The sequence below is a fragment of the Haliaeetus albicilla genome, chromosome 18, assembly GCF_947461875.1.
Source record: "Haliaeetus albicilla chromosome 18, bHalAlb1.1, whole genome shotgun sequence".
Classification (NCBI taxonomy): Eukaryota; Metazoa; Chordata; class Aves; order Accipitriformes; family Accipitridae; genus Haliaeetus; species Haliaeetus albicilla.
Genome location: NC_091500.1, coordinates 29,522,365 through 29,548,085, shown reverse-complemented (window position 1 = coordinate 29,548,085; position 25,721 = coordinate 29,522,365). Strand labels below are relative to the sequence as shown.

Sequence of the window (25,721 nt, the reverse complement as noted above, 5' to 3'; positions counted from 1 at the left end):
GTGTGTCCCCCCCGTGCTCACTTTGCACCGCAGCTCTGGGTCAGACACATTTATTAGGGGGCCCCGAGGTCGCCCCCCCCCCCAATTAAATACAAACCGAAGCCGGTTCCCCCCCTCCCATCCGTCCCCCCCCCCGCCTCCAGCGCCCGCCTGTGCCCCCGGTTCCCCCCCCCCAATGCTAGTGCAATCACCCCCCCGCGGGCCAGGGACACCCCGGGGACATGGATGGGGGGGGGTTGAGTCATTGCGTGTGTCGTGTCCCCCCCCATCCCCCAAATTTTGGGTGCGGGGTCAGTGCAAAGTGAGGTGCCCGCGGCGGGGGGGGCACGGGCAGTGCAGCGCGCATCAGCCGCGCCGGGTGACACCGCAGCCGGGTGACACCGTGAGATGGTGACACCGCGACTGGGTGTCACCGTGATAGGGTGACACCGCAACCGGGTGACACCGCGTCCGGGTGACACTGTGACCAAGTGACACCGCAACCGGGTGACACCACGACCAGGTGACACCGCAACAAGGTGACACCATGAGAGGGTGACACTGGGACGCGCGTGTCCCCAGGTCCTGTGCCAGGTGGGGTCACAGGGCGCGGTGACGGTGTAGGCACCGGCGGTGCCCGGCAGGGTGTTGTCCATCCCACCGGTGTCCTGGCTGTCACCGTGGTGCCCGGGGGTGGCAGTGCCGGTCACAGCAGCGATGCCACCAGCATGGCGGTTGGTGCCTGGCACGGCGGTGAGGTCCCGGTGTGGCGGTGCCTGGCCCGGCGGTTGTGCCCAGCATGCAGGTTGTGCCAGCTCATGGCGGTTGTACCCGGCCCGGCGTTTGTGCCCGGGTGGCACGGCGGTGTCCAGCGTGTTGGTGCCCGGCTCGGCATCACCCCGTGTGCCAGTGATGCCCATCCCGGCGGCGGTACCCCATCCGGTGGTGATGCCCGTTCCGGTGGTACCCAGTCCAGTGGTGACGCCTGTCCTGGCGGTACCCAGTCCGGCAACGGTACCCGTCCCGGTGACGCCGGGACTGTCGCCGCCCGGCGTGACGGTGTCCAGCGTGTTGACGGTGCCCGGTACGGTGGTACCCAGCGCGTCGGTGCCCGGCCCGGCGGTGCCCGTCCCGGCACGGTGCCCGGCGGCAGCGCGTGGCCCGCGGTGCGGTGCGGGTGACGCCGGCGGGCGCCGGCGGTGCGGGGCCCCGTCAGGCCTCCGAGGCCGCCTGGGGCTTCAGCTGCGCCTTCTCCATGGCGGTGCCGTAGGGGCCCGAGCGCTTGAAGAAGCCCAGCTGGGGGGGGGGGTCAGGGGGAACCCCTGCCCCCCCCTTGTGCCCTGTGCCCCCCACGGTGCCCGTGTCCCTGTGCCCCCATGTCCCTTGTGCCCCCCCATGGTGTCCTGTGCCCCCCACCTCCCTTGTGCCCCCCCCATGTCCCTTGTGCCCCCCCATGGTGCCCATCTCCCTGTGCCCCCCATCTCCCTGTGCCCCCCCAGAGTGCCCATATCCCTGTGTCCCCCATGTCCCTTGTGCCCCCCCATGTCCCTTGTGCCCCCCCCGTGGTGCCCTGTGCCCCCCATCTCCCTTGTGCCCCCCCATGGTGCCCGTCCCCTGCATCCCCCCCATACCCTCCTCCATGTCCCCTGTGGCCCCAAAAATGCCCCCCACCCCCGTCACCTCCATGTCCCCCCGTGCCACCCATGTTCCGCCCCCCGGCCCCCCCCAGACCCACCTTGTAGAGGCCGTAGCAGAGCAGGGCGAGCAGCAGCAGCCCCAGCAGCACCGCCAGCACCACCACCCACACCGGCACCCCCGCGCTGCCCTCGGCGCGCGCCCACTGCAGCCCTGTCACCACCTGCCACCCATGGTGTCACCCGTGGGGTCACCCACAGCGTCACCCGTGGGGTCACCCTGCACCCACTGCAGCCCCTTCACCACCTGCCACCCATGGCGTCGCCCGTGGGGTCACCCTGCATGCACCCACTGCACCCCTGTCACCCGTGGGGTCACCCATGCGGTCACCCATGGCGTCACCCGTGGGGTCACCCTGCACCCACTGCAGCCCCATCACCTCCTGCCACCCACAGCATCATCCACAGGGTCACTCACAGTGTCACCCGTGGTGTCACCCTCCACCCACTGCAGCCCCGTCACCACCTGCCACCCATGGTGTCACCCGTGGGGTCACCCACAGTGTCACCCTGCATGCCCCCACTGCAGCCCCATCACCACCCACCATCTGTGGCGTCACCCGTGGGGTCACCCGCGGCGTCACCCCATATCCACAGCAGCCCCGTCACCTCCTGCCACCCACAGCATCGTGCACAGTGCCACCCACGGGGTCACACCACCACCCACGGTGTCACCCCACACCCACGGCAGCCCTGTCACCACCTGCCACCCCGGGGTGACCCCCGTGTCCGTCCGTCCCCCGGTCACCTGCAGGCGCTGGCTGGGGTAGTGTTGGGGCCGGACGCGGTACGGCAGCCGCAGCACCCGGTACTCGGCTTCACAGCGCAGCGCCTGCGCCCGCACCTCCCTCTGCGGCACCCGCCGTCAGCACCCGTGGGCACCCACGGGTGCCCACCAACACCCGTGGGGCACCCACGGACACCCACAGGACACCCACGGACATGCAGAGGGCACCCATGGACATCCACGGGGCACCCACCGATACCCACGAGCACCCACCAACACCTGCGGGACACCCCTGGGACACCTACGGTCACCCACGGATCCCCACAGGGCACCCACAGCCACCCAGCAACACCCCCATGAACCAACAGGCACCCACTGACACCCATGAACACCCACAGGGGACCATGGGCACCCCCACCCGGCACCCACACGGGGCAACTGTGGTGCCAGGGCACCCACTGACCCACCTCCACGAGGGACTGGGGCACCCACTAACCCCCCCCCCACAACGGGAGACAAGGGCACCCACCCCCCTGGGGGACCAGGGCACCCGCTAACCCACCCCCACAGGGGAACTGGGTCCCAGTGGGGGGGTCAGGACGCTTGGTGGGGTGCTGGGGTGGGGGGATGATGGGGACACTGGGGGGCCCGGGGGGGTCCCAGGGGTCTCACCTGCCGCAGGGAGGGGGCCCAGAGGTGGAAGGTCAGGCGCAGGCTCACCCGCTGCTGCTTTTCCAGCCCCCCCATGGGGCAGCTCAGCCGGAAACACTCGGCCTCGGGACACCCCTGTGACCCCCCCCACGTGTCACCCACCTCAGGGACAGCACCCACGGAGGGCACGTGCCAGCCTGGGGGTGACACGGGGCTGGGGGACACACACACACACATGGGCAAAGCGACACGTGGGCATGGGGACACGCGGGTACTGACCAGGGTTTGGGGGGGCGCGGGGGGGCCGCTGGCCCGCGTGTCCCGCGTGTTCCTTGTGACCGTGTCCCCCGTGTCCCGGCGCTGCAGGACGTGGGTGTCCGGGCTCTGCTCCTGCTCCTGCGGGAGGGGTCGGCTCTGGGGACAGCCCTGTCCCCCAGCCACCCCCTCTGGTACCCAGTGCCACCCCCTGCCACCCCCAATCTCCCTCTGCCACTGGTGTCCTCTTTCCCCACCACCTCCCAGTGCCCCCCAGTGCTCCATCTCCCAGTGCCACCCAATGTCCCCAGCACCCTCCAGTGTCCCCACTGCCCCCCAGTGCTTCATCTCCCAGTGCCACCCAATGTCCCCAGCACCCTCCAGTGTCCCCACTGCCCCCCCAGTGCTCCATCTCCCAGTGCCACCCAATGTCCCCAGCACCCTCCAGTGTCCCCACTGCCCCCCAGTGCTTCATCTCCCAGTGCCACCCAATGTCCCCAGTACCACCCAATGTCTCCAGCACCCTCTAGTGCTCCATCTCCCAGTGCCACCCAATGTCCCCTGTGCCACCCAAATGTCCCCAGCACCCTCCAGTGACCCCCAGTGCTCCATCTCCAGTGCCACCCAATGTCTCCAGCCCCCTCCAGCCCCCTCCAGTGCCCCCACTGCCCCCCAGTGCTCCATCTCCCAGTGCCACCCAATGTCCCCTGTGCCACCTAAATGTCCCCAGCACCCTCCAGTGACCCCCAGTGCTCCATCTCCCAGTGCCACCCAATGTCCCCAGTGCCACCCAATGTCCCCAGCACCCTCCAGTGCCCCCACTGCCCCCCAGTGCTCCACCTCCCAGTGCCACCCGATGTCCCCAGCACCCCTGGTCCCCGTCCCCGTGGGCGCACCGCCAGGTGCAGGCTGTCCAGGGGGTGGCTGGTGGAGCAGTTGCGGGGTCCCGAGTGGCCGGTGACGTAGAGGAGGGGGTGGCCCCGGTAGCTCAGGGGACAGCTCAGCTCCAGGGTGCCGTGGCTGATGGCGCTGGGACCCTCGTTCACCACCTGATGGCACCGGGGTCGGGGGGGGACGACATGGCAGCGTGGGGGGACACCCACGGCATGGGGACATGGCACCCATGGGGACACCCACGGCATGGGGACATGGACAGCCCTGGAGTCAGGGACATGGGGACCTCCAGAGCTGGGGACATGGGCACCCCTGGTTTAGGGGACATGAGGACCCCCAGGGTCTGGGAAATGGGCACCCCCAGGGTTGGGGACATGGGGACCCCCAGGGTTGGGGACTGGGGCTCTCCCTCACCTCGTAGACGTGCTCCACGGGTGGCCCCAGGTCCTGCAGCCGCTGTGGTGGCCGCTCGGCCGTCCAGCCCCCCTCGGGGATGGTGACGACGTCAGGCCGTGACACCCTGGGGGGTGACACACATGGGGGTCAGGCAGGGCTCAACACCCCGTGTGTGTCCCCCCCCGGGACCCCCTCCCCAGCGCCTGTGACACTCACCCGAAGGCGGAGAGGCGGGTGGCCGCCCGCACCTCCAGCGGCACCGTCACCACCTCGCTCTGCGAGTTGTTGGCGTTCTTGCTGCCGGCACATGGGGGGGGTCACGGCATGGCCCCCCCCGGCTGCTGGCACTGGGGGGCACCCGCTGCCAGGAGATCCCTCCCACCCCAAGGGACCCCCCACCAAGATGAGTCCCCCAGTATGACTCTCCGCCAAGCCTAAATGGGACACCCTCACTTTTGGGACCCCCCCACTGAATGTCCCCAGATGCCCCCCCCCAGAAGCCCCCCCCAAGGGTCACCCTGGGTGGGACCCCACAGCCCGACCCCCTTGGAGTGCCCCAGGTGGGACCCAGAGCCCCCCCCCACTGGGGTGCCTCTCCTCCAGACCTCCCCCACGTAGGATCTCCCCCCACCCACCCACCCAGGACCCCCAACCCAGGGCCCCCCCACCTGCGGATCTGCAGCTCGAAGCGGACGCTCTTACTGCTGTCGCTGAGGTGGGGGACAGTGAAGCGCAGCCCCCCCCAGATCTGTGAGCAGAGGGAAGGGGGTCACGCCGGGCCCCCCCCCCGCACCCCCTGTGTCCATCCCCCCCGTGCCCCCCACTCACGCTGGCGCCCGCCTTCATGGGGTTGCCCAGGTCGCAGATGAGGGGGCTCGAGCCGTTGCCCACCCCGAGCTCACAGCTCAGCGCAGAGAAATTCTGGGGGACACACACACACATCAGGGGTGACGGCACCCAGGGGGGCCATGGGGCACCCACCCCACACCTGGGGACATCCAGGGGCACCCACCCCTCACCTGGGGGCACCCACCCCCATACCCAACAAACACCCCCATGCCCCCACCCCTCACCCTGGGGGCACCCACCAGCACCCACCCTATATCCAGGGGACACCCATATGCATCCCCCCATACCTGGGGGCACCCACCCCATACTTGGGGTCCCCTTGTGCACCCACCCCACACCAGGGGGCACCCCCTGACCCCCCCCTCCACCACCACGCACCCACCCCATACCAGAGGGCCCCCAGCCCATGCCCAGCGAGCCCCCCCACCGTGCACCCCCGCACACGCACCCCATGTGGGCGCAGCACCCCGGTGTACTGGGCGTGAGGGGGGGGCCGCACGTGCAATTCGGCCTCGTAAGCCCCCCCCTCGCCCTGGTTGCGGGCGTTGAAGGTCAGGTTCAGGCTGTTGCGGTCCCCCAGGTAGACGACACGGCGGTCCCTGCGGGGACCCTGCGTCACGGCCACCCTGCGCCACGGCCCCCCAGGTCCTACTGGGACCCCCCAACCCCCCCCCCCCCCCGGGTCCCCTCCTGGCCCCCCCCACCCCGTGTGCCCACTTACGTGGATGCCTCCAGCTGCAGGTCGGGCACGCAGACGTTGTCCTCCCCGCAGTCCAGCTGGATGTGAGCCTGCGTGGGGGACACGGGGACGATGGGGGTGGTGGGGGACACGGGGCCAATGGGGGCACACGGGCAATGGGGGACACGGGGTGATGGGGACATGGAGGTGATGGGGGCACGGGGGCGATGGGGGACATGGGGACATTGAGTGATGCAGGGGACAGCGGGTGACACAGGGGACAATAGGTGATGGGGGGGGCAATGGGTGGCACAGGGTGCTGCTGGGTGGCAAGGGGTGAGACCGGGTGCCATGGGGTGAAACCAGGTGGCATGGGGTGGCAGAAGGTGCCGTGGGGTGAGACTGGGTGGCATGGGGTGCCAGGGGGTGGGACAGGGTACCATGGGACACATGGAGTGATACTGGGTGCCATGGGGAGGCATGGAGTGCCATGGGGTGCCATGGGGTGGCACTGGGTGGCATGGGGTGGCAGAAGGTGCCATAGGGTGACACGGGGTGCCAGGGGGTGGGACAGGGTACCATGGGACACATGGAGTGATACTGGGTGCCATGGGGTGCCATGGGGTGCCACTGGGTGCCACGGGGAGGCATGGGGTGACACTGAGTAGCATGGGGTGGGACAGGGTGCTGGGGGGTGACACTGGGTGCCGTGGGGTGCCGGGACATACCTTGGCTTCCAGTCTTGTGTGGGTATGGGCGGCCAGGACTGGGTGCAGCCCATGGGTGTCGGGGGGGGCGTGGGGGTCCAGGGCGAAGCTCAACCCCACAGCGATGGGTGACAGCTTGTCCCGAAACTCCGACTCATTCTGCCAGTGGTGGTGGCGGGGGGGCACACAGTGAGCAGCAGGGTGGGTGGGTGGGGGTCCCACTGGGTGCCCCCCCACCCCCTTCCCTCCCCGGTCCCGGCGTACCCGTAGGAAGATGGCCATGGTGCGGCACCGGGTGCCAGCGCCGTTGGGGACGGGCAGGGTGAGGGTGCGGGTGGGCTGCCCCCCCTGGAGGAACAGCGCCCGCCGCCCCCCCCCAGCCTTTGCCGCATCCACGCTCAGCTCCACCGCAAAACCTTGTGGGGGACACACACACACACACTCGTGTCAGGGACCCTGGCGTCCGGGTGCCCCAGATGCCGGGGTCCCCCAGGCAGGTGTCCCCTCCATGTCCCCTGTCTGTCCCCCCCCCGGACTCACCGATGGGACCGGGCAGGTGACGCCCCGAGGCGTTGAGGCAGAAGCTGACGTTGATGCTGGGGGGGGGGGCAGGGGGGACACCCATGGGACCCCCCACCCCATGGGTGCACCAGCATCCAGGTCTCTCCCGGGTCCCCTCCCATCCCTCTGTGCCCCCCCCCCCCAGCATCCTCCATCCCCAATTGTCCCCAACACCTCTGGATGTCCGCCCCCAATGCCCCCACCACTCCTCAGGGTCCCCCACCACAGACACCCCCCCCGGTGCCCCCAGGCATTGGGTGCCCCCCTTGTGCCCTCCACCCCCATCTCCCCATGGGGTGTCCCCAAGCCCCCACTTGCCCCCACATCCCCCTGTATCCCCAGGAACCCCCCCTTGTGCTCCTCCCCAGACCCCCCCAGTGCTCCCAGCCATTGGGTGCCCCCCAGTAACCACCCCCCCCAGCATCTCTGCTGTCCCCAAGCACCCACATGTCCCCTTGGTGTCCCCCAGGCCACCCCAGAACCTGGGGACACCCTGGGTATCCCCAACCCCTCCCATTTACCCCCCACCCATGAGAACCCCCAGACCCCACGGGGGTGCCCGTCACGGTGTGACCCACCAGGGGACGTGGAGGCCGGTGTCCTCGAGGACGCAGCTGCGCTCCTCGGGGTTGAACATGGTGGGGAAGACGCTGAGTGCGGCGCTGGCATGGACGATGGGGCGGCCCCTGGGGACAGGGCGTCAGGGACAGCCCGGGGACACCCCAGGGACACCCCCCCCAGCCGGCGGCACCCACCTGTACACCACGGCCGTGTCCACCCCAAAGGCGCCCACCAGGAGGTCTGCGGGGAGAAGGGGACAGGGGTGTCACCAGATGTGGGGTGACATGGTCGGGAGGGGTGGCAGTGGGGACACCACATGGCAGGGGTGTCTGGGGCTGGGTGTCACCCCCGTTGGGTGGTATGGCTGAACCATGGGTGTCCCCAACCATGGGACACCCATCCACGGGGACACCTGGGGCTGGGTGTCCCCTGTCACGTGGTGGCATGGCCAGGTTGGGTGTCCCCAACCATGGGACACCACATGGCAGGGGTGTCTGGGGCTGGGTGTCACCCCCGTTGGGTGGTATGGCTGAACCATAGGTGTCCCCAACCATGGGACACCCATCCACGGGACACCTGGGGCTGGGTGTCCCCTGTCACGTGGTGGCATGGCCAGGTTGGGTGTCCCCAACCATGGGACACCCACCCATGAGGACACCTGGGGCTGGGTGGCCCCTCCATGGGGTGCTATGGCTGAACCATGGGTGTCCCCAACCAAGGGGCACCCATGTGGTGGCATGGCCAGGTTGGGTGTCCCCAACCATGGGACACCCACCCGTGAGGACACCTGGGGCTGGGTGGCCCCTCCATGGGGTGCTATGGCTGAACCATGGGTGTCCCCAACCAAGGGGCACCCATGTGGTGGCATGGCCAGGTTGGGTGTCCCCAACCATGGGACACCCACCCGTGAGGACACCTGGGGCTGGGTGGCCCCTCCATGGGGTGCTATGGCTGAACCATGGGTGTCCCCAACCAAGGGGCACCCATGTGGTGGCATGGCCAGGTTGGGTGTCCCCAACCATGGGACACCCACCCATGAGGACACCTGGGGCTGGGTGGCCCCTCCATGGGGTGCTATGGCTGAACCATGGGTGTCCCCAACCAAGGGGCACCCATGTGGTGGCATGGCCAGGTTGGGTGTCCCCAACCATGGGACACCCACCCATGAGGACACCTGGGGCTGGGTGGCCCCTCCATGGGGTGCTATGGCTGAACCATGGGTGTCCCCAACCAAGGGGCACCCATGTGGTGGCATGGCCAGGTTGGGTGTCCCCAACCATGGGACACCCACCCATAAGGACACCTGGGGCTGGGTGGCCCCTCCATGGGGTGCTATGGCTGAACCATGGGTGTCCCCAACCAAGGGGCACCCATGTGGTGGCATGGCCAGGTTGGGTGTCCCCAACCATGGGACACCCACCCATGAGGACACCTGGGGCTGGGTGGCCCCTCCATGGGGTGCTATGGCTGAACCATGGGTGTCCCCAACCAAGGGGCACCCATGTGGTGGCATGGCCAGGTTGGGTGTCCCCAACCATGGGACACCCACCCATGGGGACACCTTGGGCTGGGTGCCCCTGGCCATGGGTGGCATGTCCAGGCTGGGTGGGTGTCCCCAGCCATAGGGCACTGATGGGCTGGCACAGATGGGACCTGGTGTCCCTGGCCATGGGGTGGCACAGCCAGGCTGGGTGTCCCCAGCCCCTGAGCACCCCTGGGGTGGGACCCCGGGGCCGGGTGCCCCCGCTGGGGGGGTGGTGGGTGCCTTACCCGGGTAGCCGTTGCCATCCAGGTCCGTGGCCCCACGCAAGGCGGCTCCGAAGAAGTCGGGGTGCCGGGCCGGGCGCCCAGTCCCCCCGCAGCACTTGGGCGGGCTGGGGGTGCAGCCCGGCCCCCCGCCCGCTGTAGATGTACACCAGCCCCTGCCGGCCCTCGGCGCCCAGGGGGGCCCCCACCGCCACGTCTGCGCCACATCGCTCAGGGGGGGCACGGGGGGGGGCCGTGCCGCTCCCCCTGGGCACCCCATGCACCCCCTCATGCCACCCAACAGCACAGGGACCCCCCTACCACCCCCTTACCCCCCCCCCATGCCACTCTATAGCCCAGGCACCCCCTGCACCCCTATGCCACCCCCCACCCTGGGTACCCCTGGGTGTCCCCAAGCCCCCACTTGCCCCCACATCCCCCTGTGTCCTCAGGAACCCCCCCTTGTGCCCCTCCCCAGACCCCCCCAGTGCTCCCAGCCATTGGGTGCCCCCCAGTAAACCCCCCCCCCAGCATCTCTGCTGTCCCCAAGCCCCCACGTGTCCCTCTGGTGTCCCCCAGGCCACCCCAGAACCTGGGGACACCTGCACCCCCTGTGCCCCCCCACCGGGCACCCCATGCACCCCCTATGTCAACCTATAACCCAGCCACACCCCTGTGCCCCCCCCAGGGACCCCCCCGCACCCCCTGTGCCCTGCCCTGGGCACCCCCTAAACCACCCTGTGCCACCCTATAGCCCAGAGACCCCCCCTGTGCCCCCCCCCCCCCCCCAGCCCCAGGCACCCACCATTGAAGCCGTCCAGGTCCAGGTCGCCCAGGGGGGCGATGGCGCTGCCGAAGCGCCCGAACTCTTGGGGTCCGGTGAGGGCCATGGCGGGGGTGGGTGCCATGGCAGGGGTGGGCAGGGCCCCCCCCGGCAGCTGCAGGTACAGGTACACCCTGCCCACCTCCTGCACCCGTCCCTCCCCTGTCCGCGCCATGAAGAGGGGGGCCCCCACCAGTAGGTCTGCCAGCCTGCGGGCAGCAGATATCAGACCCCCCCCGCAGCCAGCAGACCCCCCGGGTGGGGGGGGGTAGGGGGGCACCCATGGGTGCCCAGCAGGAGCACTCATGCAGGTTGGTTGTGGGGGGGGGCACTCACCCGTCGTTGTTCACGTCCGTGGCTGCCACCGCGTAGCCGAAATACGCTGCCATCTGATGGGGGGGGGAGCGGGGTGCTGGGGGGGGTGCTGGGGGGGGTGCTGGGTGGGCACCCCCACCCTGCATGGGTGCCCCCCCCCCCCAGCCTGCATAGAATTCCCCCAGCCTTTGTGGGTGCTCCCACCATGCACAGGTGGCCCCCACCCTGCACTGGTGCCTGCCACCCTGCAGAGGTGACCCCCACCCTGCACAGGTGCCCCCCCACCCCGCACAGGCACCCCCCAATCCTATGTGGGTGCTCCCACCATGCATGGGTGCCCCCCACCCTCTGTAGGACCACCCTCCCCTCAGCTCCCCTTGCACCCAGGCACCCTGTGAGGGCACCCAGCACCCCAGGTGGGCACCCCAACACTGCCTGGACACCCCCTGCCCCCGCCCAGGACCCCCCCCCCTCCCGGCCCCACCTGCTCCCCTGAGAAGTTGTACAGGGACTTCATGTTGGTGCCATTGAGGATGGTGACCTGGGGACATGGAGGACAGGGGGACACTGTGACAGCAGCCAGGGAACCCGGGCAGCTGGGTCCCAGGGAACCCGGGCAGCTGGGTCCCCCCCAGGTGCCCCCCCGTGTCCCCCCCAGCCCCTGTCCCCCATGTCCCCTGTCCCCCCCAGCCTTACGTAGCCGTAGGTGAGGTTGCCCTTGGGGACACCAGCCACAAAATCTGCAAGGGACAAAGTCACACTGTCAGGGGGGTGCCCAGGTTGGGGGGGGGCTGTGACCACCCCCCCCCACCATGTCACCCTCCCCCTGGCACCCTGGTGGCACCCACCTTGGGTCGTGTCCCCGCTGAACTCGCCGACCGCCACTGAGTAGCCTGGGGGTGGGGGTGTAGAGGTGTCACCCCGCGTTGTCACCCATGTCACCATGCCCCCCTGTGCCACTGATACCACCCTGACCCCCGTGTCCCCAATGCCCTTGTGCCCCATGTCCCTGCACCCCCCGTGCCCTGTCCCCCAAGTCCTTCCTCCATGCCCTCGTGTCCCCACGTCCCTGTGCCCCAAGCCCCATGTCCCTGTGTCTCTCTGTGCCCCTGTCCCATGTCCCCATGTATCCCATGCCCTCCATGCCCCATGTCCCCATCCCCCCATGTCCCCATACCCCATGTGTCTCCCATGTCGTGTCCCTCATGTCCCCATGTCCCCACACCTCATGTGTGTCCTCATATCCCGTGCCCCACGTGCCCATGCCCTTGTCCCCATCCTCTCATGTCCCCATTCCCATGTTCCCCATGTCCCCACGTCCCTGTCCCTCCATGTCCCCATTCCATGTCGCCCATGTCCCCATGTCCCTGTCCCCCTGTGTCCCTGTCCCCCCATGTCCCCATTCCCATGTCCCCATGTCCCCGTCCCTCCATGTCCCCACAACTCGTCTCCTGTGTCCTCACATCCCGTGCCCCACATCCCCATGCCCTTGTCCCCATCCTCTCATGTCCCCACTCCCATGTTCCCCACGTCCCCATGTTCCTGTCCCCCCATGTCCCCACACCTCATGTGTCTCCTGTGTCCTCACATCCCCTGTGCCCCATGTCCCCTTGCCCCGTCCCCATCCTCCCAATGTCCCCATGCCCCTGTCCCCTTGTGTTCCCCATTTCTCCCATGTCCCCCACGTCCCCATGCCCATCCCCGTCCTCCCATGTCCCCATACCCCATGTGTCTCCAGTGTCCCCCATGTCCCCATGCCCCCCATGTCTCCCACGTCCTCATGCCCCTGTCCCTATCCTCCCACGTACCCGTACCCCACGTGTCTCCCACATCCCCCATGTCCCCATTCCCCTGTCCCTGCCCTGCCGTGTCCTCATGTCCCCCATGCCCCCGTCCCCCCGTGTCCCCCAGCAGACCCATATAGCTGTCATCGTGGGTGGGGGCCGCCTGACGTGTCTGGAGCTGCCCGGCCACCTCCTGGATGAAGTACTCGGGGTAGCTGGAGGCCGTGATCTGCTCCTGCGTCGCCGACATCACCTGCCCTGGGGGCACGGGCAGCCCCTCAGCACCCAAGGGTGCTGCCTGCCGCGCCGGGACGGGCAGGGTGGGCAGGGGTGCTTAGGGACAGGCAGGGACAGGCAGGGGCTGGGGTCTCACCTTGCCAGAAGTAGCTGCCGGGCCCCCCCAGAAGGACCCGTCCCGTCTGCGGAGAGACCGGGGGGACCCCCGTCAGCCTGGGGCATGAGCCAGGGCCCCCCACACCCCCTATACGCCCCCAGACCCCTATATATGCCCCCACCCCCCATATACCCTCCATGACCCCCAATATACCCCCATAACCCCCAATTTACCCCCCCATAACCCCCAATATACCCTTAGGTACCCCTGCGCCTCCATGCCCCCCAACCCTCACCCTCCCCATCCCCTCAATACCCCCCATGTCCCCTTATATCCCCCGTGCCCCCCCAACCTGGGTGAACTCGGCGCTGAAGCCCCCCTGGCAGTAGCCCTGCCCGGCCGCAGAATTCAGGTCTGTGGACAGAGAGGGGCCGGCGGTTGGGGGTGGCCCCATGGGTGCTGGGGGGGGGGGCTATGGGGGGTATCACCCCCCAGGGTGTCAGGCTGGGGATGCCCAGGGTCCCATGGGTGCTGGTTGGGGGGGGCTATGGGGGTGACATCCAAGCAGCGGGGATGCCTGGGGGTGTACCTGGGTGCCAGGCAGGGTCTGCCGGGGGGGGGTCACCCTGGGGGTGCTGGGCATGGGGGGGGTGATGCCCAGGGACCCAGAGGCACCAGGCAGGGGGTTCTGGGGGTGTCACCCATGGATAGTGGGCAGGGGGGGGGATGCCCAGTGGTGCCACCCATGGGTGCCAGGCTGGGGGTGCTTGGAGGCTGCTTGGGGGTCTGCAGGTGTGTGGGGGGCAGCAGGGGGGTCCCACCTGAGCGGCAGGGCGCGTACTCCACAAACTTGGAGAAGTTGCCGATGGAGAGGAAGCAGGTGCCCACCGGCTCCCGGCCCCCCCCTTCCTCCTTGGGGGGGCTCCAGCTGTACAACGGGGCGCAGGCCTGGGGGGGGGGGCAACAGGGGGGCCGTGGGGAGGGGGAGAACAGGGGGTCCGCACATGGATGGACCCCTGCCACTGCTCCCACTGTGCCCCCTGCTCCCCCTACCCCATGACCGCCCCCCGACTCCATGCCCTGCTGTGTCCCCCATTCCCCCCCCCGTGTGTGTCCCCCGTACCAGGATGGAGGCGTTGTGCGCCCGCACGGTGGCCCCGAACCACTGCAGGGACTTGAACTCGACGGGGTCGGGGGTCTCCGTGCTGTTGCCCCCGAAATCGTGGGTGCGGGTCCCTGTGGGGGGCGGAGGGAGAAAGGGTCAGGTTGGCAGCCGTTGCTGCAGCACCCATGGGACCCCCAGCACCCACTGCTCCCCCCAGGTTTGTCATTAACCAGGTGAAACAAGAGCCCGGCTGCGGTGCCAAGGCCACGGCCTTGGGGGGGGTCACGGCGGTTGGGGATGATGATGTGAGGCTGGGCTGGGGGGGGGGGGGGCTGTTGGAGGGGCCCATGGGGGGTTACTGGGTCCCATGGGTGCTGGGGGCTGTGTCCCTGTCCCCGACCATGCCCATCCCTGTCCCTATGCTTGGGGGGGGGGGGGGTCCCATCCCCACCAGTGTCCTCGTCCTTGTCCCCCACCCATGTCGCCACCCTGTCCCCATGCCCGGGGGGGGGGGGGGGCTGTCCCCACCCATGTCCCCATCCCCTTACCGATGTGGTCGAAGTCGATGGGGGTGCAGTCATCGCCGGGGGGCCAGGGGCAGTGGTAGACGGCCCCCCCCTGGGTGACATTGGGCTGGCTTGTGTTGGCTTTGGGGGCACCCACCAGGATGCTGACGCTGTGGGGGGGGGGGATGTGAGTGGGATGCTCAGGGTGGGGGTGGGAGCTGTCCCCATGGGGACATGGTGGCTGTCACCCACGGGGTGAATGGGACCCAGGAGCCCTGATGTGGGGGTGTCCTGGGGGGGGGACACACACCACCTTTGTCATGTGTATGTTGTTCCCCCTCCCACGGGTCCCACGGGTCCCTCTGACTCAGCCCGCGGGGGGGGGGCCGGGCCTGGGTGACCCCTTCCGGCTCCGTGGGAGAGGAAGCGCTGAAACCACCCACGGGTGTGGGGGGGACGACACTGGGGGCACCCAGGACCCGGGGGATGGGGGGACGCAGAGGGGTCGGGGGCACCCCGACCCCTCTGCGCCCCCCCATCCCCCGGGTCCTGGCGGACACACACAAGGAGGGGGGGTGCCCCCCAGTTTGCCCCTGGTTCCCCCCCCCGGGGTGCGGGTCACGCGTGGGCAGGGGGGGGTGGGAGGCGGGCAGGGCAGTTCCCCCCCGCCCCCCGAGCCCCCACCGCCCCCCGGGGGCAGCTCCCGGCTCCGGTTACAGGAAACGCTCCGGCCGGGGGCAACGGGGCCCCGGGACCCCCGACGGGGGCTGGAGCGGGGCGGGGGGGGGACGGGACACACGGGGACGACGGGACCGGAGTCGGGGCTCAGCCCCCGCCCGGTGCCCTCAGCCCCCCGGGGCCGGCCCGTTCCCGTTCCCGGTTCCTATTCCCGGTTCCCGGGAACTTCCCGGTTCCCGGTTGCCGTCCCGGTTCCCGATTCTCATTCCCGTTACCCTGTTCCCGCTTCCCGGTGGCCAATTCCCGTTACCCCGCCCCGCTCCCCGTTCCCGTTACCCGCTCCCGGTCCCGTCCCCGCCACCGCCCCGCTCCCCGCCCCCGCGGCCGCTCCCCATCCCGCCGGTCCCGGTCCCCGGTCCCGGTCCCACCCGCTCCCCAATTCCCTTCCCGCCTGCCCGGGTTCCATCCCGTTCCTTTCCCGGTCCCCGGTTCCCGGTCCCCAGTTCCCGGGGGGCCGCTCCCGTTGACCGGACCCGTCCCGGTGACCGCTCCCGCTCCCCGTCCCGTCCCCCCGGTGATCGCTCCCTCTTCCCGCTCCCGTTTCCCGGTGCCGTTTCCCGGTGCCGTTCGTTTCCTGGTACCTGCGGGGCCGGGGCAGGTAAAAGTCCAAGGCGAAACCGAAGAGGGACCCGGGGGCCCCGTGGAAGGCGACGGGCCGCGACGCCTCCAGGTTGAAGGCACCGACCGGCAACGGCGGCGGCAGCAGCAGCGGCAGCAGCAGCGGCAGCAGCGACCGGCACCGGGACCGGGGCCGGGACCGGGGCCGGGGGCGGCGCGGGGGGGCCGGGGCCGGGGCCGGGGCCATGGCGGAGCAGGGGCTGGCCGGGCTCGGCGCTGCCTCCCGTTCCCGAGTCCCTTCGGAAAGTGCCCGGGGGGGGCCCGGCCCGCCCCGCCCCGCCGTGACTCACCGGGGAGGAGCCAGAGCCCCGCCGGGCACCGGCACCGGCACCGGCACCGGGGGAGCTGGGGGGGCACGGGGTGGCGGGACATCCCGGGGGGAGTGGGACGTCAGGGATCGGGACACCCCCCCCCACACACACACACACCCCCGGGGCACCGGGACACGCCGGAGGGATCGGGGCATCAGGGACTGGGACGGCCAGAGGAGCGCTGGGACATCGGGGAGTGGGACAGCCGAGGGACACTGGGACATACTGGGACAGCGGGGCATCAGGGATTGGGACACCCGAAGGGCACTGGAACACCCCAGGGACACTGGGACATACTGGGACAGTGGGGCATCAGGGATGGGGACACCCGAAGGGCACTGGGACACCCCGGGGGCGTTGGGACATGGGGGACTGGGACAGCCGAGGGACACTGGGACATACTGGGACAGCGGGACATCAGGGGTGGGGACACCCGAGGGGCACCGGGACACCCCGGGGGGCACTGGGACATCAGGGATGGGGAGACCCCGGGCACACCAGGATACCCCCAGGGCACCGGGGACACCCGTGGGACACCGTGACACTGGATACTGGGGACCAGATCACTTGAGGGGCACCAGGACACTGGGAACAGGGACACTGGGGGGACACTGGTGGGACCAGGACACCAGGAACAAGGACACTGCAGGGACACTGGTGGGACCAGGACACCAGGAACTGGGACACCCGAGGGGACTGGGACACTGGGGGGACACTGGTGGGACCAGCACACCAGGAACAGGGACACTGGTGGGACCGGGACACTAGGAATTGGGACACCCGAGGGGACTGGGACACTGGGAACAGGGTCACCGGGGACCAGGACACTTGAGGGGGACTGGGACACTGGGAAGGACTGGGACACCGGGAAGGACTGGGACACCAGGGACTGGGACACTGGGAACACACCAGGGGGGAATGGGACACTGTGGGGACACCCAGAGACCAGGAGAGATGGGGGGCCAGGTGGCAATGGGACACTGGGGACTGGAACACTGTGGGGGCAGAACTGGGACACTGCGGGGGACTGAGGGGACACAGGACACTGAGAACACAGGACACCAGTGAGGGGACTGGGACAGAGGGGATGAGACCCCAGGTGACACGGTAGGCAGGACACTGGAGGGTACTGGGACAACGGGGAGACGAGGGGACATAGGGGACACGGGGGGGGGCGGGCGGGCAGGGCAGCAGGGCATGCTGGGACACTGGGACACAGGACACTGGGGGTACTGGGACACTGAGAGGACAAAGGGACACAGGACACCATGGGGGGACCCAGGTGGGACAGGCACAAGGGGACATGGGGGTACACGTGGGGGGACACAGCACAGTGGGGGACACAGGACACCAGTGGGGGACACTGGAGGACACGGCGGGGGGGGGGAATGGGACATTGGGGAGGAGCAGCAGGGGTGGGACACGGGGGACAGGAGTGGGACAAGGCTTGGGGGGGACAGCGGCGGGGAGGAAGGGGACACGGGGGGGGGGGGGGGGGCCGGATCCGGCTGCCGCTTCCTGGAAGGAAACAGCGGAAACAGAGTTGGAGCTGGAGCCATTCCCACGCGGCTGCACAGGGGGGTCGGGACCCCCCACGGGGGGACATGGAAGGGGGACACGGGGGGGTGGCACACCAGCACCCCACCCCGGTGCGGGGTCTACGTGCGAGGGGCTGTGGTGCCCCCCACGTGTTCCCCGCGGGCACCTTTGCCGTCTCCACGCGAGCGTGCGAATGGTGCACGCGCAGGGTCTCGCTTGGCACAAGTGTGCAAACGGGGCACGCTTGGGCCCCCCTGCGAGTGTGCAAACTCTGCACGTCCACCATCTCCCGCTGCGCAAGCGTGCAACTGGTGCACGCTCAGCCTCTCCCTCCAACCCGCGTGTGCATCTGCCGCACGCTCGCTGCGTCCCTCCACGTGTGCAAACGCTGCCCGCTCCTCCGTGTGCTCGTGTAAAGGGTGGGGACCCCCCCTCCTGGGTGGGACACCCCCCCCACCCCCCAAAACCCCCAACCGGCCCCCGTGCAAGGCGGGTGCCCGAGTGTGCGAGGGGCCGAGGGGGCGTGCGAGGGGGGCCGGGGGCCTCGCACGCCTGCTGCGGGGCCGGCCGCATTCCTGCGCCGCTGATGCAATGGCGCCTGCTGCAGCTGGGCCGGGGGCTCGGGGGGCTTGGGGGGGGACGACCCAGGCGTCCAGGGCCTCCCCCCGGCCCCCCACCCAGGCCCTGGACACCTCAGTTCTCTGCCCAGCACCCTGCCGTGGGTGCTCCCCCTGCTGCTGACCCCCCCCGGGGTGGGTGGTGGAGGGAAGAGCGGGAGCTTGCACACACGGTGTGGGTGCAGGGGTGCGTGTGCCCCCCCGTGGGCACGGGGCCCGTGGGGACAATGGGGACGTTTCCGCAGCCGTGGGGGGGGCAGGGGAAGTGACCGGCCGGTGGCGAACAATGCGCTGGCGCCGGGGCCTTTCCTGCCCTTGCACGGCCTCGCACGCCCGGCCTCACGCTGCCACCACCCCTCGTGCACACGCGTGTGCCCCGAACACCGTCCCCTCCCTCATGTGTACGCGTGTGTCCCAGCCCTGTCCCCTTGTTCACGCTTGTCCCTGCGTCCCCGCGTCCCCATGCAAGGGCCGTGCGGGTGCCTGTGGCCACAGGCTGCCCCACTTGTGCCTCAGTTTCCCCCACCCTGGGCCTGGAAGAGTCTGATCCGGGGCCACCCTCATCCCCATGGGTGGCATCCCCATGGCCTCCCCCCCCCCCAGTCCCCATTGTCCCCATCCCCAGGAGACCCCATGGGTGCCATTCCCATGACCCCCCATCCCGACACCCCGTAGGTGCCATCCCTGTGACCCCCATCCTCAGGACACCCCAGGGGTGCCAGCCCCACGGTCCCAGCCCCGGGACACCCCATGGCCCCCCCCCCCACCCTCCTGACACCCTATGGGTGCCATCCCCATGTCCCCCCCATTCCCACGGCCCCACCCCGGGTTGCTGCTGACGCCGGGGTCAGGGCTCGGGTGCTCCCGGCTAAGTATGGCCAGTGCCGGGGAGCATCCCTGAGTCACCGCGGGAGCTGGGGGGGGGGCCGGGGAGGCCCTGGGCCTGACTCACTGCCGCCGCCAGCCCCTATATAGCCTGGGCCGACGGCGGGGCCACGTCACCCCCAGCCCCCCCCGGCTGGGACAGCGCCTGGGGCTGCGGGGGGGGCCCAGGGGCAGCCATGGTGGGGGACCCTCATGGGTTTTGGCGGGGGGACACACGTAGGGTGACACCGGGGTACCCTGATGGGTGGGGGGCTGCACTCGCCAGTGACAGCGGGGCAGACCCAGGGGTGGGGGTACGGGTGAGACACCCAGGGTGCCCGTCGGGTGCCCGGCCTCAGTTTCCCCGGGTGGGGGGGCACGGGCGCTGGCTCGGTGCCCCGGGGGCTGGCGAGGAGCCCGGGGACGGGCGCGGATGCGGCCCCGCGCGCCGGCTGCTTCCCAAAAAGGCGCTGGCGGCCGCAGGCGTTGGGGAGCCGGGCACCCGGCCAGCCCCGGGGGGCCCCTGTGCTGGGGTTGGGGTGGGGGGGGGCAGGCAGGACAGGGCAGAGGCACGGGCAGGGACACGGGGCAAAGGTGGCACTGCTGTGGCTGACACACACGTGTGTGCTCGTGGCACCGCTGGCCCTGCCGTGGGTACGGCAGGGCTGGGGAGGGGTGTGCACATGCGTGTGTAAGCGTGTGCATGTTCCTGGGTAGCGCCTGGGGAGGTCTGGGGGTGGGAACATGGGAACTCACACATGGTATGCACACGCCTTTACACATGTGCACTCCCACCACATGTGTGTGTGCTCACACACGCCTCCACCAGCCCCTGCCCTGTGGTCAGGGGGACACACATGACCCCCCCCTTGGGTCTCACCCCCCTTTGGGTCAGCCCCCCCGGGAAGGGCAGGGGCTGGCTGGGGCCACAGGGACCATTTCACCCCCACCTCATTTTTGGCCAGCTGCCCCCTGCCTCCCAGGCAGCATGGGGACATCCCCACCCCCCCAAAAGGCTCCCACCCCCTTTTTGACCCTTTTCAGCACCCCAATATTGGGTAAAACACCCTGTAACATGGCTGTGATAACCCGGAATCAAGCACAGGGCGTTTTGAGGCCAGAAACAGCAGTTTTAGTGCTCGAGCGGAGAGGTGGGGGCCGGACGCTGCCCAGCCCTCCTCACCGGGCCCCGCTGTTTCTGGGCATTTGTTGTTTTTCCGCCTAATTTCCTGCCTTAAGGAGTCCTGCTCACCCTGCGGAGCCTGGCTGCCGGAGGAGCTGGGGCCAAGCCCTGGAGGTGCCCACTCTGGGGCAGGATCTGTCCCCGAGGGGGTAGCGAGAGCCAAATCTCGGCAGGAAGGAGGGATCCCAATGAGCTGCAGAGATAAAAAGCAAAAGGTGTAAAAAAAAAGAAGCCTCAAAAGGGCTTCACAGGGAGGGATTCCTGCTGGGGCATCCCCCCTCCCCGGGGCTGGGGTGCTGCTGGGGAGCAGGGGGGGGAATGCTGAGGGGATGGGGCTTCTCTGAACCCCCCAACCGTGGCTCCCACCTGGCGACTCCAAAGCCCCTGGCGAGCCTGGGCCTCGGTGCTGCCATTTGCCTGCGACCGCCAGACGCTCGCCGGTTCCTGCCCTCTTCCTTTTCCTGCCGCTTTCAGACGCAGTTTGACAGTAAATGCTGTTTTTTTTTGTGTGCGTCCATCCCCCCCCCAGTAGATACCAGTCGGAGAACGATGCTGGGTGCTGAATCACAGCAGGGGAACAACGTGGGTTAAGATGAGGGGAATTTTTTCCTGGGAATTGTGTTGGGGAACTGGTGCGGCTGGGGCTGCTCAGGCAGAGCCGGTACTCACAGCTCCGCATCTCCACGTGGCGCTGGTCACCCCTGCCTGTACTGGGGGGGGTCTCGGCAGGAATCTCCGGGGCTGCAGGAGCCGTGCGAGGGTGGGGGCACACAGGGTGTTTCATCACTGCACAGAACAGAATGGGGAGAAGCGGTTAAAGCACGTGGGGCAAGGCCAAAAAGGCATAAAATCTCCCCAAAACCGTAGCGGGGAGAAGCCAGGTGACACGGTGGGACCGTCCTGGAAGGGGGGAGCAGGGTGGGAGCCAGGAACTGCCATTCCTGAAGCGTGGCTGTGCCACGGCAGGGCTCGCCCGCTCCGCAGTGGCGGCTGGACGCCGCAGGGGATGATGAAGGTGACACATATCTGCGCCACTACCAAAAAAAGCCCAACTCTCCCTCCCCACCTCCTCGCGTCCCCGTCGCGGGGAAAACCCAATGGCTTCCACCGAGGAGCAGTGCGAGGGGGGCTCCCACTCTCTGGGATCCATGACTGCTCTCGACGAGAGGAAAATAATGGCAAAATAGGTGGAAAAAGGGGGGAAACGCCTGTCGTTTCCCATCCGGCTCATGGATGAAAATAAGCCAGCCCTCCAACCTACCCGGCTGGATCCACCCTCCGAGCAAAAACTCCCGGCAAGTGTTGCAAGGCCGTTATTGGCACGGTTCGAAGCACACATGAAACTGCTCTGGAAACCACAGGGGAGAGATGTCAGGCAGAGCCGAAGCAGTCAGACGCTTTTAAACAAGCGAGGCAACAAAGCTGGAGAAATTCCTCCTTAACCCTTACGGAGCAGGCAGGGATTCGGATGGCTTTCCACCTGCGGGCAGAGCAGGCAGCACAAGGGGAAAACATTCCCGCTCTTCGGCGAGGGGAAGCAGGCACCGCTGCGGAAGCACCAGCTCTGCACAGGGATGGGATTTGCGGCCGGGGAGGATGCACGGGCGAAAGCCTTCTGCTGAGATAAACCCAGGCAGGCGGGCGCGTCTTGATTCTCCGTGCTGAGCTGTGGGGGGATAAAAAAACCCTCCCTAAACTCAATAAATGGGTTTAAAACATGTCTGGGGGGTGAAGAAAAAAAAAAAAAGGCAGCCTCGGGCAAAGGTTAGCGCTTGGCAGGTTAAAGCCTGAGGAAGGAGCGGCCGCTGCTAGACGATTCAGTGTTCAGCCTCAGGACTGGAGATGGAGGGAGGAAAAGCGTCTCCCAGATGGGCCGAGCCCAGGATGTGCGGCTCCTGCCAGATGTACGTTAACGGGAGTTATTAGTCGCATAAAAACCGCTCTGCAGCTGCATTTCTGGCACTGGTGAGGGAGGAATTAATTGCAACACCAGATCACTCCTCCTCTGCCCGGCCAGGAGGGACCAGCGTGACCCCACCCGCGCGCTCCCCCCCACCAGCCGGGGAAAGATATATATCTGACCGCCCCGTGAACTGCTGGAAAAAAGAAAAAAAGAAGCAGGTTTTCCCCCCCAAACTCAGCCCTGCGGGGTCCCTGCCGCCTGCCTTGGATGACGGGGTGTTGGAGGAGGCTGGGGAGCGAGCGGCGGCGGCGGGGCGGGCAGGGAGCCCGGCCGGGAAAAGCGGCGTGACACATGCATTCCCATTTCCACACATACCGCCCCAAATCTGTCGCCTCCTCCAAGCTCTCCTCACCTCCCGGCGTGGCGGGGACTCCGTGGGGTCCCCAGCACCCAGAGATATCCCACTGGAAGAAGGGGAGAAGGAATTGCGGGGGGGGGGGGATGTGGAGGATTGGGGGAATCCCCTGTTCCCAGGGTGACGCTGGTGTTGAGCACAGTCTGGGTGTGATGGGTGTGTCACCGCCAGGCTGGCAGTGGGGGGGGGGACAACACATCTTTTGGAGGACTGCATGGGGCGGGGGGGTTAATGAGGTTTCCCCAGCTGGCCCCCCCTCCTTGGGCGGGGAACCCAGGGCCCGATGCCCCAGGGACGCAGCCTGAGCACGAGGCACCCGCATTGCGCAAAGGCACTAAAATAGCACCCCCCGCAGCCCAAAATCCAGGCAGGCCCTGCCTGGTAACGCCTGTTTCAGTGGGAGATGGACTGGGGTGGGGATCTGGTGCCCTGGGTGAGTAGCAGCCCCCCAGCACTGGGACCAGAGTGGGGGTTGGGGTCACCTTGAGCTTGTTCAGTCCCAGTCATCCTCTTTGTCGCTGTCCCCCCCAGAGCCCAAGATTAGGGGTGGTTGGGGACAGGGTGAGGGGGACAGTGGGGCGCTGGGGGCCTGGGGGGACAGGGACACGCTGGAGGGGGACAGGGCACAGGCAGGCAGGGGGGTTACGGGGACACGCTGTGGTGATACAGGGAGACACTGGGGGGGGGCAACAGGGACACGGGGTGGCCCAGGGGGTTATGGGGATACACTGGAGGGGGTGACAGGGATATGGCCTGGCCCAGGGGTTACAAGGACACTCTGGGTGCGTTATGGGGACACAGACAGGCCTGGGGGGGGTGACAGCCTGCTGTGCACTGGAGCTGTTGTCCTCCGCCTCCCCCCATGGTGCTAGAGCCCCCTTGGAGTGGGGCTACAGACCCTGGCCCCACTCGCCAGTGCCACAAGGGGCAGGCAGCGCAGAGAGTGCTGGGAGGGCAGCAAGGGGAGTGTGGGGGGAGCAGGGCAGGCTGAGAGCCCTGCCAAGGGGAGCAGGGCAGGCTGGGGCCCCGATGTGCCCACACCGGAGGTCCCCTGGGGTCCCTGTGCCCAGAGTGCCCCCATCCCCAAGTCACACAGTTCCACTGGGTCCCCATCCCATGGGTGCCCCCAGTGTCCGTCCCATCGGGTGGCCCAGTCCCCACCCTACAAGGTCACTTCTGTCCCCCCCCCCAGGGTGACAGGACACCACACACACTCACAGGCAGCTAATTTGTAACATGCATTTAAAACCTGTGGGTACGATCACTCCCCGCAGCAGCAGCAGCCGAAGGGGCACAGCCCCCCCGGCACAGTGGTCCCCTCAGTCCTGGGGGAGAGACGGGCACTGCCCTGGTCCGGCCGCCACTGTCTGCAGTCCCTCCTGTGACCACCGCTCCGCACCCGCCGCAGGGCGTCCTGTGGCTCCCCTGCCTTGGCTCCAGCTTGTGGGTGCTGCCGGGGCAGAGCTGGGGGACAAGAGAGGACCAGGGGTGTCGGTGCGGGCAGCACCCCGCAGGGGGGACATCCAAATGTGGGCACCCAGGGAGGGGATGTCCCCGGCCCTGCGGGCTCCTACCTGTCGCATGGGAGGAGCAGGTTATTCTCCCTGATGTTGAAGACGAACGGCGGGCGATCCTCCAGGTCCTCCAGCTCTTAAAGGGTGATGAGATGAGGATGTGCCAGCCTTGGGGTGACACGGCAAGCGGGGGAGGAGCGCTGCTTGGCACCCTGCGGACACTCACCAGCATCCCAGTCCTCCTGGCACGGCGGGGGCTGCCAGGCCGTGGGGACCTCCGGTTGCTTCATCTTCTTGCCAAGGGACCTGTCCATCTCTGTGCGGACAGAGGGAACAGCTGGGGGGTGGAGGGCACAGCTCAGCACAGCCACAGGGGTGGTGAGGGGTGGGGGGCCATGCTGTACCGTGGGGGAGGTCGGTCTGGTGCTTGTCAGGGCAGGAGGCGATGTGGCTCTGCAGCTTGCCCTGGGACACCCTGTGCCTGGCGTTGAATGGGCAGGTGGCCAGCGTGCGGGCCACCTGCGGGTTGTTCTGGGGGGGGGGGGGCGAGGAGAGGTGAGAGGCGCTACGTTGTCGGGGGGAGCCTCTACCTCAGAGCTGGCTGACCCCCAGCGGGCCTCCGTCCCGGCCCCCAGCGAGACCCAACCCCTTGTAGGCCCAAGCCCCGGCCCCCAGCAGGCCCCAGCCCCGACCCCCCCCTCACCCGCTGGCACTTGACAAGGTGGTAGGGTAGCCGGGACACCCGGATGAGGTGACTTTTGTCGTAGGGACACGGGACGAGCTCCTCACCGTCCATGGCGGGGCCCAGGCCGCAGCCCCGGCCCCGGCCGCTCGGCCTAACAGACTCCCAACGGGCCTCACGCGCCTCCGCGTCACCACGGCAACGGGGCCCGGCTTCCGGCGAGGCCTGCGGGGCTGCCGCGCTCCGCTGTCGCCATGGCAACGGGGCCGCCCCACCCCCCCACCCCCCCCCCGGGCGGCTGGGTAGGCCCGGGCGGTGCTATAGGGGCCCAGGCAATGTTATAAGGGACCCGGGAGGTGCTATAGGGGTCCAGGCAGTGTAATGTGGGCCCCGGGAGGTGCTATATGGGCTCCAGGTGGTGCTATGGGGGCCCAGGCAATGTTATATGGGCTCCGGGCAGTGCTATAGGGGCCCGGGCAATGTTATAGGGGCCCCGGGAGGTGCTATAGGGGTCCAGGCAGTGTAATGTGGGCCCTGGGAGGTGCTATATGGGCTCCAGGCAGTGCTATGGGGGCCCAGGCAATGTTATATGGGCTCCAGGTGGTGCTATAGGGGCCCGGGCAATGTTATAGGGGCCCCGGGAGGTGCTATAGGGGTCCAGGCAGCGTAATATGGGCCCCAGGAGATGTTGTATGGGCCCCAGGCAGTGCTACAGGGGCCCAGGCAATGTTATAGGGGCCCCAGGAGACGCTATATGGGCCCAGACAATGG

General features: G+C 68.5%; 2 protein-coding genes across 8 annotated transcripts; both read right to left on the bottom strand.

The window, feature by feature from the left end:
• Positions 1–143: 143 nt before the first annotated feature.
• ITGA5 (integrin subunit alpha 5) lies at positions 144–16,181 on the bottom strand. The gene is given in 31 exon segments (XM_069806252.1): positions 144–1,275; positions 1,715–1,837; positions 2,422–2,523; positions 3,073–3,186; positions 3,331–3,447; positions 4,203–4,355; positions 4,615–4,720; positions 4,813–4,893; positions 5,265–5,344; positions 5,425–5,517; positions 5,894–6,044; positions 6,167–6,234; positions 6,853–6,990; positions 7,096–7,247; positions 7,372–7,427; positions 7,971–8,078; positions 8,148–8,193; positions 9,724–9,796; positions 9,798–9,916; positions 10,505–10,731; positions 10,859–10,911; positions 11,322–11,378; positions 11,534–11,577; positions 11,686–11,730; positions 12,754–12,879; positions 12,995–13,040; positions 13,308–13,369; positions 13,777–13,903; positions 14,079–14,191; positions 14,609–14,736; positions 15,886–16,181. Coding segments are annotated over 31 exon segments (3,216 nt in total). The 5' UTR covers positions 16,110–16,181; the 3' UTR covers positions 144–1,191.
• A 4,194-nt stretch (positions 16,182–20,375) lies between these two features.
• Positions 20,376–25,142, bottom strand: GTSF1 (gametocyte specific factor 1). Of its 7 annotated transcripts, XR_011328660.1 has the most exons (10): positions 24,972–25,142; positions 24,673–24,799; positions 24,495–24,584; positions 24,329–24,404; positions 24,004–24,218; positions 22,715–22,803; positions 21,886–22,102; positions 21,698–21,784; positions 21,106–21,222; positions 20,376–20,629 (listed from the first exon to the last, which is right to left on the bottom strand). XR_011328660.1 is itself a non-coding variant. In XM_069806286.1 (5 exons), the coding sequence occupies exons 1-5, from the start codon at positions 25,062–25,064 to the stop codon at positions 24,074–24,076; spliced, it is 531 nt and encodes a 176-aa protein (XP_069662387.1). In that variant the 5' UTR covers positions 25,065–25,142; the 3' UTR covers positions 23,980–24,073. The 7 variants fall into 7 exon arrangements, 1 of the variants encoding a protein (XP_069662387.1); XR_011328662.1 differs by lacking the exon at positions 22,715–22,803 and having other exon boundaries at positions 20,377–20,629; XR_011328661.1 differs by lacking the exon at positions 21,886–22,102 and having other exon boundaries at positions 20,378–20,629.
• Between the last annotated feature and the right edge of the window lie 579 nt (positions 25,143–25,721).